The sequence below is a fragment of the Bacillus rossius genome, chromosome 12 (genome assembly GCF_032445375.1).
Source record: "Bacillus rossius redtenbacheri isolate Brsri chromosome 12, Brsri_v3, whole genome shotgun sequence".
Classification (NCBI taxonomy): Eukaryota; Metazoa; Arthropoda; class Insecta; order Phasmatodea; family Bacillidae; genus Bacillus; species Bacillus rossius.
In genome coordinates this window covers 53,717,166-53,732,575 of record NC_086339.1, presented here as the reverse complement: position 1 = coordinate 53,732,575, position 15,410 = coordinate 53,717,166, and the positions used below count along the sequence as shown (strand labels likewise).

Here is a 15,410-nt window from a genome sequence, read left to right as displayed (position 1 = left end):
TAAGGCAGTGTGCCCGCAGCCGCCTGAGCGAGCCGCTGGCGCACGCCATGACGGCCCGCCGCGTGGACCTGGTGGTGGTCGAGGGCATGGGGCGCGCGCTGCACACCAACCTGGACGCTGCCTTCAGCTGCGAGTGCCTCAAGCTGGCCGTGGTGAAGAACCGCTGGCTGGCCCGGCGGCTGGGCGGCGACCTCTACGCCGTGCTGTGCAAGTACGAGCGGCCCCGCTCCCCCAGTTTACAACTTTCTGAGGGTTAAATAAAGGTGGGTGTGATAAGGAATTTTGGTTCCATAAAATTTTGAAAGGTGAAAAAAAAATCCCGCAGGAAACAAGACAGGATCAAGTATTATTTGATGATACAGATTTCAAAAATTTCTGATCTATTACATAGGGAAATGGTTTCTTTTTAATTGTGTAGGCTTAAATATAACGATTATACTTTAATAAAGGCACATCATTTTAAAGGATTGGAAAATAATAAGGAATAAGGCAAACCTAATTTAATTTTATTGTAACCTTCAAATTAAAACAAGTCTAATTTGTGAAATACTGAAAAAAATTAGATCATATTTACACTTTTAACTCAAGATATTAACTCGTTCAGTTTATTTGCAATGACCATGTACCCATTCTGCAATATTTCAAACACATTTACAGCAAATTTTTACATGGTTCTGGCACTTATTTACAATACATTTGTTTACATTGCTTTCAAGGTGCAAGGTCTATAGATTCATAGATAAATGCAGCAAGAAAACTACTGCTGTGTGAACATCGTAACTATGTATCGTTTCAACTACGGTGTTCACATTTTGTCAGTAGCATAACAGTTGTCTTGTTTTGTGTTGTAGTCCATGATCATGGACAATTTTTTTTGATGATGGATATACAAGTATGTGATACAAAACAATCAAATAATAGTTTCTTACATTTTTAAATGTAAATGTCTTATTCATATAGAAATTGAGTTTCGCTAGCGTTTGGCGACAGTAGTGAAATAACTGTGAATTTTTGGTGTATGTTTTAGATGCTGAATAAAGTACTTGTGAACATTGGTTGTTATGAACGTTGGTTATGCCACTGTTAATAGTTTCAGTTTTATATTGCGGCAAGTTGCATTTTGGATCGCCTGCACATATTGGATTAGGTTAAAGTGCCTTGCTTAACTTGAAAATAGTTCATCAAAAACAAGTTTGGCACATGGCTATGTTTACCTCTGGAATAAAATAGGGAAGTGAGAAAAAGTAATTTCCTGCTGACGTGTCTGGAAAAATACCATTCCGGTTTTTCAGGGAAAACTGGGATCCCGCCCAGCTCTGGATTTAATGTACTTTCTAATTTTATGAATATGTACTACACTATGACATAGGTTACATTTGCCCCATGAAATAATGCCCTATTTTATTTCAAGAAAATAATGGCCCTTATCAAAACAGTACTAAACAGTGAACCTTTGATTAACCATCATTCATTTAACCGTTGATGTCTGTTATACGTAAAATGTGTAAAAAATGTATCAACTAACAAACCAACAATCAAACAAATGGACATCTTTAAAATACGTTTATAGTAGTAGTAAATATGTATGTATAGTGTACATTCAGTACATTTTTGTAAATTACTACTATTATATGAATTGAAGTTCATATTGATTTTTTTATAAAATTATATGCAGTGTATGTATTATTTACTTAGGAAAATTTAATTTTATTTTTGTCCCAAATGCGCAGTGAAATCACGTTACTGTACATATGTATTAAGAGATTTCTGTTTGTCTATTCGGTTATCCATCATACCATTGGTCTAGATGGTAATGGTTAATCAAATTTTTACTTATGTTTAAATAAATGTTAGTAAAAATATTTTGTTTTGCAACCACTGAAGTGTGTGTATTGCCTACCATTTAAAAAAACACACTGCTGCCATTAAAATAAAATTTAAATATTAAATATAGTTAAATAAAATTATAAAAAAAACATATACGTATTTAAATTATATTTTGAAAATAATCATACTAAAATAAAAATTAAATGGAAAAAAAAAAACTACAGCTGCATTGTTTGACTTAATAGGCTTTGTGATGAATAAGTAATCAAATTATTAATTTGGAAGCTGTGTTTAAATTGTTTATTAGATTAAAGAAACCATAAACTTTACATTTTCTATTAGCAAGAAAGTTAATGTTATTTTACACTCTTTGGTTTACTAAAAGTACAACACTAAATTGCTAACCACATGATGCCACTAGTGGCCTGGAAGCTTCTGGCATCTCACCATAGCTGCTGCTAACTCGTGGAATGGCATACTGTGTAACAATTGATAAAACACACAAGGGGAGCTAGAAATATTTGTGTGGTGTCTAAATCAATCAGCTATTTTAATTGGGCACTATTAGATAAGTAACAAATTGAAGGAAGTTAATAGATATTAGGAATGGGTAAGCTATGATTTTTAGATCTGTCGTATTATTCATTTGATGCATTGCGTTTAACATTACACAAATGCTGTTGACATTGTACGCTTACAGAATTATACGTAGATGGAAAAGAGCTTTTAGCATATGCCCATGCTACTTCAAATCATGCAGTAATTCATTGGCGGGTGTAGTTTTGAAATTGACTTCTGATTTAATCTGTGAACTGTTTCTTCTTATTATTGTGATGGTACTGTATTAACCATTTAAAAAATTTACAAAAGTTTGAAATTACCACAAATGGGTTAGCTGTTATGACTAATATTTTTAAAACAGGTGTATTTACAATACTGGCTTTATATATTTACTGTCTTCTGTCATGATTATTTTTAAATTGGTTCATTGCTTTTCGCAAAATACCGTCACAGGCTGGTTGTAGCCTAAATGCTGTATGACTGTAGTTAATTCCAGTGTGTTACCCTTCTTGGTTCAAATGGTGCTGTCATGGAAATAAAGTTTAGCCTGTACATAGTCTGTCGTTTGTAATTTATAATTATTTAACTGTTAATTTTTATTGCTATCCAAATTTTGTTGTAAAACTGTTATGGTGGCATGTTGTTTTAATAATTAGATTCATATTTAGTTTTTATCAATCAGCTCGGCACTTTTTTCCTTGTGTTTTTCCATTAAGCTGTATTTTAGGGTTTAAATTGGTTTTTTTGAATAATAATTTCTTTTTATTATGTTAGTATGTTGAACCAAATAAAATGCTTGTGATACTTAGAGTGAGGAGCTGTTATGTAAAAGCAACAAATATTTATATCTTATTTTTATGCTTGCAGTGGTTTTCACTCTTCAGTATTCAAACTTTGGTGTAAGCAGTATTGCTGTATTAATTTTAATTGAAAGTTTTGAACTGTGAAGTTTAAGTATTTGGAATTGCAGTATGGTAGATATGTGTGTGATAATATCTTTCTTCTTTCACATGGCCACTGTATTTCTTGAGCTGATAGTTTTTTTGTCATTTATTACCTTTTAAGTTCATACAGCCTGACAGTCAAATTTAGCTCTTTGTATTGTTAGCCAACTTCAGTCTTTTGTCTCTTAAAATGCATACATGTTAAACTAACTAATAAATGGGGAGTGTCACTTGGAGTTACTTTTAAATTTTATAGAGAAAAAAATTTTTTTAGCCCCATTAAAATATTTGATCTTAAAATATGTTTTGAGAACTGTTTTCATGATTGCTGATGTTACTTTGTGCATGACCTGAAATAGCAGCATTTGTCAATAATACTACAATGTTATTGATACAGAAAACAGATTTTTCATTCTTATTGTATATTTGATATTTTGTCTGCGACTGTGTTTTGCAACAAGAAATTGAATTCCTGTGTATTGTATAGTTGAGATCATAACACTTCTGTTAAACCATTATTCATTAATGAAAAAAATTTGTACCTGCAAAAGTATCAAGTACAATAGGTCTGCACTGTACGAATGTTGCATCTGTGGTTGTGATAGTTTCGACAAACTACAGCAGTGAACTATCACCAGGCATCTAATAAACACTGTATTTTGTCATATGATTCTATACATAAGTCTTATTTATAGGCCTGTGCGAATATTACAATTTTCGTATCCAAATATGAATAAAATAAATTATTCGTTTTCATTTTGACCTCGAATACTAACATTTCATAATAACGAATATTTGTTTGCTTACAAATACTTCACATGGTATATACGTATACCTCATGAGCTTGTCATATACCAATGTTCACTGGTTAGATTAAGTCGTTTGTGCAATATAAATATCCTTTATTGATGTGTAATAGGTAGAGACATGCATATTTCGCGATTGCGATAAAACGAATTTTCCGTGAATTTGAGTACATTTTTAAGAATAACGCGAATTTCTCACATTTTGGATAATAACGCGAAATCCTTGAATTTTCGGCGAACAGTCAGAATATTTTCCTCATTCTAACACGGCAATTCAATTTGTAAATACAGTAACAAACGTGAAACAACAAAAAACCAAAGATAACTACCCACACAGTGTATTTTATAACATGAAAAGTTGCTTTTATTTCTAAACATGTAACAATTTAAGCCTAGGCGTGTAAAAGTCCGAGTAATTACAGCAGGAGACAATCTAAACTGTACTAGGGAAAAACGTAAACTCACGAATATAGAAACGTAACGGAAATGTCGGAAATATTACGTGGCTGATCGTAACATTGTAAGTGCTGATACTGTATTTATGTCACAACTTAGCCGAAATACTGGTACGAGACATGAACTTCACAAGATAAAATGAGTGGAATCTTGGTAACTGTTTTATACGTATTATATAATTTCGGAAGTATTATACTGTTGACGCATATTTTTTAAACTAACCATTTATTTGTGGGGATCGTAAATAATTAATTATTGGTATCAAGACATCAAGATGAACGTAAACTTGAACATGTCACGGCAGCGAGTAAGCGGGTGCGTATACCAATAAACTGGTATTAGAACTGGACAAAACTGGTACACGGGAGGTGGAGCTTATATTTTTTTCCGCTAAGCTCGCTTCTATTGGCTGGCTGCTGATGGAAGGTCACGAGTCTGGGCGGAGCATTGAATGAGTTATACTGCGCATGCGCAGCTCAGAGAACAGACGCCGCAGGCCGCACTGTAACAACAGATGATCGAGTACAATGACCTTTCTCCGAGCAAGGCGCGCAATTGACGGTAAATTTTCATCAATTTGCACCCCTTTTTTATTTATTTTTACTGTGTAATGTAGCCCGTTCTGAACGCTGCAGGATGCGACTGTATTTTAATTAACTTTAACGTATTTCTTACTTTTCCCTTTATTTACACTTTCCCGCTTTTTACACTTTTTTACTTTGTCCCCATGAAAAGTGCAAATAAGGGGTTTTGCTGTATTTTGATATTCGGCTCGCCTGGACAGTCGATTATCACGGTGTTTACAGCAGGTTGTTTCTCGAAGCGTTGTTCTCTTATATAGTCTTTAGCGTTGTTTGTCCATTGCGTCCATTTTTATTAACCAAATACCAAATTTAAAATGCAAACACGGTGACGATTCGTAACATTCTGTTGTGCGCAAGTTAAAGTTTAACGGGTCGAATTTTGTTACAGATAGTTTTCAACGTCTGTGAAATAAATTAAAGGTGTACAATTTAAAGGTCGGCTAAAACATTAGGCCTATTAAAATGCCTAAAGTGCCGGTAACTGCAAAACAGCGAGCCTCTGAATTTTCTCAACACGGACTTTATGCTAGTGATTCAACCACACTTTTTTGTCGTCACTGTAATGTCACCGTCTCTTGGGATAGGAAAGACTCATGTGAAAAACATGTAGGCAGTGAAAAGCACAAGAAGCGTCTCTCTTCATTGCAAGGCTCATCTAGTGCGCCTGAACGCCAGTCGTCAATATCTTCAGCGTTTCAGACAGCAAAAAATAATGTCCAAAAAGACAAAAAGTTGGAATTTATAAAGGAAACAGCAGAGACCTTTATAAAGGCAAATATACCCCTTGAAAAGCTTGATGATCCTAATATCAGGGCATGGCTGAACAAATACATCGAAGGTGCTGGAGACATGCCACTTGCGAGAACAGTCCGTGAGAAATATGTAGGGGACATAGCCAAATGCAGAATTGAAGATGCCAAAACTGCATTAAAGGACAAAAAAATTGACATACTGTGCGACGAAACAACAGATAAAATGGGTAGGTGTGTATTTGTTGTTTTATTTAGAATTCTGAATCTTCAACAGGATAAACCAGAAATATTTGTTGCAGGAGTTCACTTTCTTGAAGCTGCTAATGCCACAAACTGTGTGAGGGCAATTTTAGATTCACTCAAAATGTACAATGTACAGTATGGTGATGTGCTCTCAGTAGTAACCGATGCTGCTCGTTCTATGACCAAGGCTGTTAGTACTCTCGAAGTAATCCTTGGAGACCAGTTAACGCATGTCCAGTGCTGGGCACATAAGTTAAATCTTGTTGGCAATGTCTGGGTGAAAGAGTTGCCTGAGTTGAACAATGCTATGAGCAAAATAAAAAATGTGTTCAACAACACCAGGAAAAGAAGGCACCTGTATGCTAGCTTTCTTGAAGAAAAGCATGGAGAGAAACGTCCATTGTTCCCACTTCCTGTTGTTACTAGATGGAATTCCTGGTTCAACAGTGTTTTTTATGTAGCAGACTACATACATGACATTGTTGATTTCTGCAAAACAGATGAACTAAAGGCAACACAAAATTCAGGGGTTGAGTTTCTGTGTTCACTCACAGAAAATGACATTTCTCTCATTCTTTGTCAAGCTGTCTTTGTGAAAGAGCATGCCAAGAGCCTTGTAGAGCTAATACAGAAACTTGAAGGTTCTTTGTATCCAACTGCCCATTCACTATATGGGGACTTGCAAGGTATAAAAAAAAAATTTGAAAACATCACTCGTGGCATTTATTTTGAGGCAACCAGTAGAGCTTTGTCTAACATGCCCCCCGCTAAAGCTGCTGAAGCTAAAGTGTCCATCACAAGAACAGCAACACAAGCCCTTTCCAAACTGAACTCTCTCATGACAACTGATCCAAGTAGAAAGAGATTTGAAGCAATTCAAATTTTTAGTCAGGAAAGTTTGTTGCTTACTAAATTAAACCCAGAAATGGTGCAGAAACTGAAAACTGTCCATAGTCTCTACTCCATAAGCACTGAAGAATTAACAGCTGGTTTTGGTCAGCTTCAGGACATTGTTACAAAACAAATGGAAACAGACAATTCAGTGGACGTAGTGAAGTCATTGAATGTAGTAAAGCTGTCACAGCCATTGTTTGCTTCCAGCTGCCTTGAAGCCATCTGGATGCCTTCTGCAAACGTTGACTGTGAACGATTTTTGTCCTCATATAACACAGTCTTAACAGACCGCAGGACAAATTTAAGTGAGGCTAATTTGTGTATCATGGCTACTTTTGCTTTCGAGAGCTAAAGTTTGAGGATTTTGTTCCATGTGTTTATGTCACTATTTTAGAGACTTCATATTTATTCTTGCTGGTTTAGGTACTAAAATATTTTCAATTACTGTATGTAAAAAGTGATGTGTAAATTCGATTGTAAATTACTGCTGCTAGTGCAACTGTACAATGCAAGAATGTGTCCAAAATTTCAAGGTATGCTTAGCTTAATTTTTTAAATTTATAGTGCTAAAACTATTTAAAAAATAACACCGCTTTTGATGTATGATAACACCACTTTTAAGGGTAAATAACAACGAATTTTGCTATAAAATAAACCCCAAAACTGCATGTCTCTAGTAATAGGACTTCATAATCAAAAACATGAACAATGAGTGATGTTTTAAACATGCAAAACGTAGTCTCGCTAAAAAGTAATGCAATAATGCATGTAAACAATTCAAAATATAGCATATTTTGTCATTTAAAACTTGAAAGCCAATTATTATTTATATTATTTTCATCACACGCACCATAAGTGGGGGAAAAAAAAGTAAATCATGGACTACACCACCACAAAACATGGAAACTCCATTGAGATGGGCATTAAAAGAAGTAAGCATCATAGTTTCAACGGCGTATAAATTGATAGTCACAATCAAACACCATGTGATACAGAAGCAGCTTACCTAATTGCTACATATGTCTATGATGAAACAGACTTTCCATCTCAAAAGTACATAAATATGTAACTGTAAATAATGGTTTAAGATGCAAGATGAAAATAGCAAAAATTTTGTTTATACGTATTATTGCTGAACTTGAATACAATTTACCCGGCTGCCATTAACAACGAAAACTTGTGAATAACTATAGTTTAAATATGTAAATATGAGCTCATTCAATCACTCATTTGCGAATACAAAATTAACAAAAAAAAATTGTTTTTCGTAAAATAGATTGCAATGGATTTCACGGTATTTTGCTGTTGGTGAAAAATTTTTGAATCAATATGTAGCGAAGCAGGTTGTGGAAAATAAGTCGAATTGGAACTGAAATGAAAGGTTGGTTGGTTAGTTGGTTGGTTTGGTTAAGTTTTTTTAGCTGCATATTTAAAAAAAGTTATTTCATAATTTAAATATTTGTACAAACATTTTCCTTTTAATTATTGTAGCTTTCTTGACTAAACTAACTTTCGGCTTTAGTAATATTTGTCTAATTTTCTGAAGTTATATGTCGTGAAAAATTTTTTTTGGTGGATTATAATTGTCATTCGTACTATTCAAATTTGATACTGGTATTAGCAAATAATTTGATAATCGTATTCGTTTTCAATTTTTATTAAACAACTGATATTCACACAGGCATTCTTATTTATTTAATATTTAATTGGTGGTAATAAATAGTTCCTTGTACATATTAATGTGTATAGGCTGTTAATAATAATAATAATTGTAAATAGTGTGAGATGTGAAAATAATAGAATGCTGTTAAAACATTTTCCAGGTTGAAAAGAGAATAAAAAAGGTTTTGTGCAGTCAACTTAAACAACCAGAAATTCATTACATTTTCAGAACTTCTATTTAATTTATTAATCTTTTTGATATTTATTTTCAGGAAAGCTATTAAGAATATTGTTCATACAGTATTTTTATTTATTCCAGAATATTATTTATATTGATTTTTTTCTGGAATCATTTATATACTTTTATTTAATTTATAGTAGCCATAATTTGAGAAGCATCACAATTATTATTGGTTCTGTTGAAGCTTTATGCTTTTTTTGGAGCATAATTTTCAGTGTATTTACTTTAAATTAGGTAAAGTTAGTTTTTACGAACCCTATATTGATTTAATTTACTGTTTTGACACTATGTACTTTAATGACAATCACTGCACAAAAATAATGAATAGTTTTACCATTTTAAAGTTTATTTGTTGATTTTATAAGCAGGAAATATAGTGTTATGTACGTTAAATTTATGCCTCTTTCTTATGAATAAAATGGCAGTACTGTAAAATAATAGTGGAACAAGCTGGAAAATGTTATTAGCAAAAACCTTACATAAATCAGGGCTCTAATGCATTTTACTGTGTTGCATTGTCAGTTAAATGCAATTAAGGATGATTCTTGCAATTGTGAATTATGGCTGTTCATAGAAAAAGATTTTATTATTGAATTAAAAAAAAATTGATTCTAACTATGTTGAGTTCTTGAAGACTTGTCCAAGGTTATGTGATATCTTATGCTAAGCAAGTGATCTCATGTGAGTGATCCGTTACATTAAGTGTTTGAATGGGAGAAACTGTATGATGTGACATAATTGTCTATAAATTACATTGTATTATTTTTTAATATTCTTTTAGGAAATGCGCAATTAATTTTTTCATTTTATAAATTATTTTTGTGGCTATTTTGATTTTGAAATATTAGGATATGGAATTTTGTGAATTGTGGTGTGTACTTATCTAGAATAATAAGTGTATACTTACGATTAATGGACTTTATTTGTATTACAGTAGAATTACGATAGTCTGGCATCCAATGGTCCGGAATGCTGGATGGTCTGGCACCAGCAAGTGATGTACGGATTTGAGTCGACTAAGTGAACCTAAACATAAGTGAAGCAAAACACTTGTAATATTTGGCTAATGTTGATAAACTTTTACAGTACGCACATAAGTGGTCGTCAGGAACGCTCATGCGACCAGGGAGAAGAACAATTTATATGTTGGTAAAATTTTACGAATCTAATCTATATACAGTGAAATATTTTTTTTACGCTTCACAAGAATCCAAGAAAAATTCATGAAAATATGGTTTAAATGAAAACGAGACAAATATATGTATGGAACCATAATATAGTGGTGTAAAATACAAGGAAATAAATAATAACTGGGAATGCATTTGATCCTTCTGATAATAGAATGAGAAAAAAGATTAATTTTAATTATAATCACAGATTATTTGATACATATAAAAAACATAGAACTACTACATTGCTAAAACAAATGCATATTTTTTTAATAAATCAGCTTGGCTTCATACATGTTACGCTCTTCTCTTTTAAATATTTTTTTTTTTTTTTTTTTGGAATAAGTTCCACTTTATGTATTTTGTCGGTAAGGAATAGTTTAAAAAAAGTACTCAATTTTAACTGTTGAATCATATATCAAATAATTCACGAATATCAAATAAATTTCAAACACGTGCATTCGGCACAGTTCGGGTTAGTTCAGAAGTCATCTGAGCGTGTTCTTTCAGAACTCTGTAGTCATTGACAGCAGGTTTAGTTTGGCTTGTACCATAGCTACCTGAATAAAGTATAAAGAGAAGCACACATTTTTTGTAAAATGCATGCTGAAAAAGCCTCGCAGCAATGTTGGATGTCACAAATTCCGTCAAGCTCTAAGGTTGGTTAGTCTGCTGTTGATTATTGGATTACTGAGGTTTGTTAGTATGTGGTTTTGTGAGAAAAACATTGCAAAGAGTACTGAAGGTTTGCATTTGCATTTTCCTGCAATTGCTGAAAAACTTAAAATGATTAAAGAACCTGGAAATGTGAAATTGTGCTGCGAGAAAAAATACATTTATGCGGAAAGTCACGTATGGGCTAGAAAGGAAAAAAAAATGGTTTTCGAATTTTGGTGATATTACAATAAATATTTTATTTGAAATGTGATATTTTATTGTTTTGTTCCTTCAGCAATAATTTATTTAGTTTTTAATCTTTGTAACATAGTATTGATTTTGTTTATTCGTGGCTGAGATGACTGTGGTCGGTAACCATTTTTTCCTAGCATCAAGTTAAACATGTTATCATTCACAGTTTATCCTTAAGTAAAATATTTATTGCTTGATAGATGTTTAAGTATATAAAGTAAATTACTGGAAATATTCATACCTGTATTTAATTATACTCCTTGATAAAATAGAACATGCTGACAAAGAATGGCAGACTTCAGTACTGAATACAAAGAATGTAATTTGTTTTACAGAAATACTTAGTCTGTTTATAATTTTCTATAAATGCTTTCAAAATAATCATTTAATAGAAGCTTAAAAATATGGTTACAAGTTCTGTTTTCAAAATTTTTTTGCGAGGCTTATTCTAAACGTAAAATATTTCAGGTTATTAGGGACAAGATTTTACAGTTTAATTTTAAGGTCTATCTCTTTTATCTTAAAACAGAAGTTTTTGGTGTTGTTATTTTTATGCATTTCAGACTTTGCGTCACTTCCTGACTGGATCCAAACCCATTATCTACATATTCACTTGTAGAAATTTTCACCTTAATCGGAAACCTCATCTGACACTCATCACAAACGCCCTTAAAAGACATGCTCGAGCACCATCCTTCAATGACGCATGCAAAGTGATCCTCACCGCAACATGCAAATTTTCGGCAATCTTGGACTCTTCCGATCCTAGGTAGCCCTAACAAGCACACCATCAAGAACCCAAGAGCTGGTGACAATGACAACAGGTGGGTATGTCACTACTACTGTGGAACACCAACTCTCTAACATACTGTTGTGATGAAATGGCAGACATACTGGACCACCATAAGCCTGACATCGCTTTTATCACAGGGACCTGGCTGAAAAGAAAACAAAATTAGCCCCAGAGGGGGCTAGGCATTGATCAAGAAAGGAGTGCGCCAGTCATTGCCCGCTACCTGTCCTACAGACGTTGGAGACTGTATTCTTGCACCCAGTCCCAAGCATGTACTGCCCACCCAGGGGATTCCAACTGCTGCCACGTGGACTGGGGAAGGCCCACTAACTCACAAGGACAGTGGCTGATGGCACTGCTCTCCAGGACTACACGTCTACAGAGCCTACTCAATACCTACCACTGTGCACGAACGACCCATGACACCTGACATGTTCCCGGCAACTTGGAATCTTGACTATAACCGGAGTACTGGGTTGAACGAGCTCACCTCTGAACACCTGCTGGTGCTTGCGAATCTACATGGAAGGTTGCCCGAGGTGGTGTCGTGGTTGACACCCCCTGTGTCACACCACCACAAGTCTGACACCCGTCTGGGAACAGCCTTAAAAACTCCACGTTTCAAATTATTATTTTGCGCACTGCTCCAATAAACGAGTGCCCCAAAATTCTTAAGTAAATTATTCAAACACCTTTTGGAAAAGGAAGAGAACAGAGTAATAGTATTTAAAATGAAAAAAACGTAATTACTTGCAATGCCAACAATTTTAATGGGACTACTTGCGCATGAACATGGCAGGCAATTTAATTGAAAACAAAATCTCAAAAAGATTACAATAATGCCTATAACCTTTTGCCCTATAGTGCTACAGAGGCTTTTAATAGAGCCACGTTTTAGTATATACCAATAAATAAATACTGTAATAAAATCAAACATTGATGACAAGCAGCTCCAATATATATATATATATATATATATATATATATATATATATATATATATATATATATATATATATATATATATATATATATATATATATATATATATATATATATATATATATATATATATATATATATATATATATATATATATATAATGAATTACAATTCTTTTTAAATAAAAGTTAATAAAAATAAATGTCACTCTAAAATGTCTTAATTACACCCGGGTGATTTTTAATTTACGACGCTTCGCGGCAAGCATGATACAAGGTTCGTTAAAAATGGGTACCACGATGGAACATACACTCGAAGTTGTAGAAGTTATTTTTCGGATTATTCACTCTTATTTTGGCAAAGTCTAAATCAACGCCCCGGGGTTACAGGGGCAAAAGTTCGAAGCCGGAATCACTTACTTGGATGAACGATGTACGTCGAATCACACCCTGCACCTCCTGGCCCGGAGTTTAGCGGGCTGTAATTTAGCAGAGGTGCTAAATGCTTCATATTAACTCTGCATTCAACGGAAAATGTAGCGTGAACTCTTCTTCTTCTTGGCAGCACCCGTGACAACATAAGTATTTCCCAATGCTCAATACACGTCAGGTGATTTTATTTAAAAAGTATTTGCGAGTCCGCGCCGGCCCAATACCACAAGCCATCATCGCGCTCGTTACGCCCGAAGCGCATACGCGTCACCCGGCGATCCGCTGACGACTCCCGCACAGCTCATTCTGTCTTGCCCTTGACGTATTTCCCCCACCACCTTATAGTCTTGGAACAGTCCATTTGCATGCTCACAGCGGGGAAGCGTCGCACACAGTATTTTAATTAAAAGTCCAAAGCGTTATTATTAAATATTAAGAAACTTGAGGGCTGATCGCGCATTGCCGGTGATTTCGAGATGTTAACTATGGGCGCCACCACGTGGAAGGGCACGTGGACCCGGCGGAGTCTCTCACTCAGGGCGTGACGTAGCCCAAGTGGGGACGAGTTACCAGCCCTTTCTATCCTAGCTACCCAGACCTGGCCCGCTCTAGGCGTCGGGCACGCCACACTCCTAGACTCACTCACCACGTGATTAAATAAGTACTCACTTTATATTTATTCTCCAGATTTAATTTCACTAACACGTCTCTCTACACGCCCGTTACACGTTACACATTACACGGTTAAAAAGCCTGAGGCACGAATCGGTTTAGGTGAGGACATGGTCCACACACGTGGCCATGCTGCAAAGTATACTTATTACACGGTGATGAAAAAACTCGACTGAGACAATTAATTAATTAAACAGCCCGCTGACCGAGAGCTGCCCCGAGGATGACGAGCGAAAGAGATTCAGAAATACTTAACGAGACAGAATTACTTGGTCAGTGCAGAACAAAGGTGAAGTCCCCGGGGTGCTGGCGCGTCTGCTCTCGGTCAGTGATGAAGATGGACTGGGGTGAGCTCATCGCTCGCAGGTGGCAACATGGCGCCCTTCGCGCCAACACAATTACCGTTACTGTATTCTACGACTCCGTGCCCCGGCGAAAGTTGAGTAAATTACAGATAAACATTAAAAATATATAAAAATTACTGACAATGGAAAGTTTGTTACTATTTACTTATTTAATGATAATTCATATAAAAGCATTCCTATCCTCGTCCAAGTCCGTGCCTGTTCGGGTCCGCCCGGGCAACGTCTATAGTTATTTAAGGTAACTTATTTAAATTAAAGAAACACAAGTAAACTACACAGCACTGGGGCGAAGATGGATGAAAACAACAAAAAGGCTTACAATTAATATTAACATAGCAATTTTAGGGATCGCCGCACTGCTTCTAAGCGCCCTCTTGTGGTAGTTCGTGGCGCGCAATTCAAACACACGACTACGTACATGGCGGTACAAATGCCGGGGAAGGGGAGAGGAATGTTGAGGAAACGGAGACTGACTAGGCTCATGGGGCGTAGCCCCGGCTGACGTCAATTGCCCCCCCCTCGAATAGCCGGTCATGTCGACGTTTCCGCTGGGTCGCCTGTGGGCGTGGTCGCCCCCTTATCAACAACAGCTGTGCTTCCTCGCGATCCCTCGGGGTCGTAGCGTGTATCGCGGAGCCGGAACTGGGTCTTGTGACGCCCGGTCTCCCCTCTCTTCCCGCGGTGTTTCGTCTTCCTGCGGTTCGGTTACTGTCACCCTGAACGTGGAGTCTGCCAACGAGTAATGCAGCGGCCATAATGGCTCGTCCGGCGAACCCGGCCTACTCTCTACTTCCTCCGGCCACCTTATCAGTGGTTGGGATGTCGACTGGCCCTCCGTCACTCCGGGCGTGTCCCTGAGAAATCCCCTGAAAGGCGAGACGTCACTCCCCGAGTCTTCGAACAGCCGCCTCGGCCGGACATCTGTGACTGCGAGGGGCGTCGCCTGTCCCGCCCCCAGGTCCGGGAAGCCTCTGAACCCGCCCCCGTCTGTTGGGGTGGACGTGACCAGCTGTGCGGCCGCCCTCCCGTCTGTCTCGTCCGCCGCCTCCGTCTCTCTCTGCCGCGTCCCTGCTCCGTCACGTCTCGTTCCCGTCTCTTCCGCCCCGCCCGCCGCCTCCGTCTCTTCCTGCCCCGTCTCCGCCTCGTCCGCCGCCTCCGT

General features: G+C 36.3%; 1 protein-coding gene across 6 annotated transcripts in view; it reads left to right on the top strand.

Moving 5' to 3' along the window:
* The window catches only part of LOC134537946 (4'-phosphopantetheine phosphatase), a 111,534-nt gene extending 100,472 nt beyond the window's left edge, over positions 1-11,062 (top strand). For 3 of the 6 annotated variants that reach the window (XM_063378944.1, XM_063378939.1, XM_063378945.1), the window contains one exon: positions 20-11,062. In XM_063378944.1, coding sequence (XP_063235014.1) covers positions 20-257 — 238 coding nt within the window. In that variant the 3' untranslated portion in view covers positions 258-11,062. The remainder of the gene's footprint in view (positions 1-19) is intronic. The other 3 variants (XM_063378943.1, XM_063378940.1, XM_063378941.1) reach the window with 2 other exon arrangements.
* Positions 11,063-15,410: the final 4,348 nt, after the last annotated feature.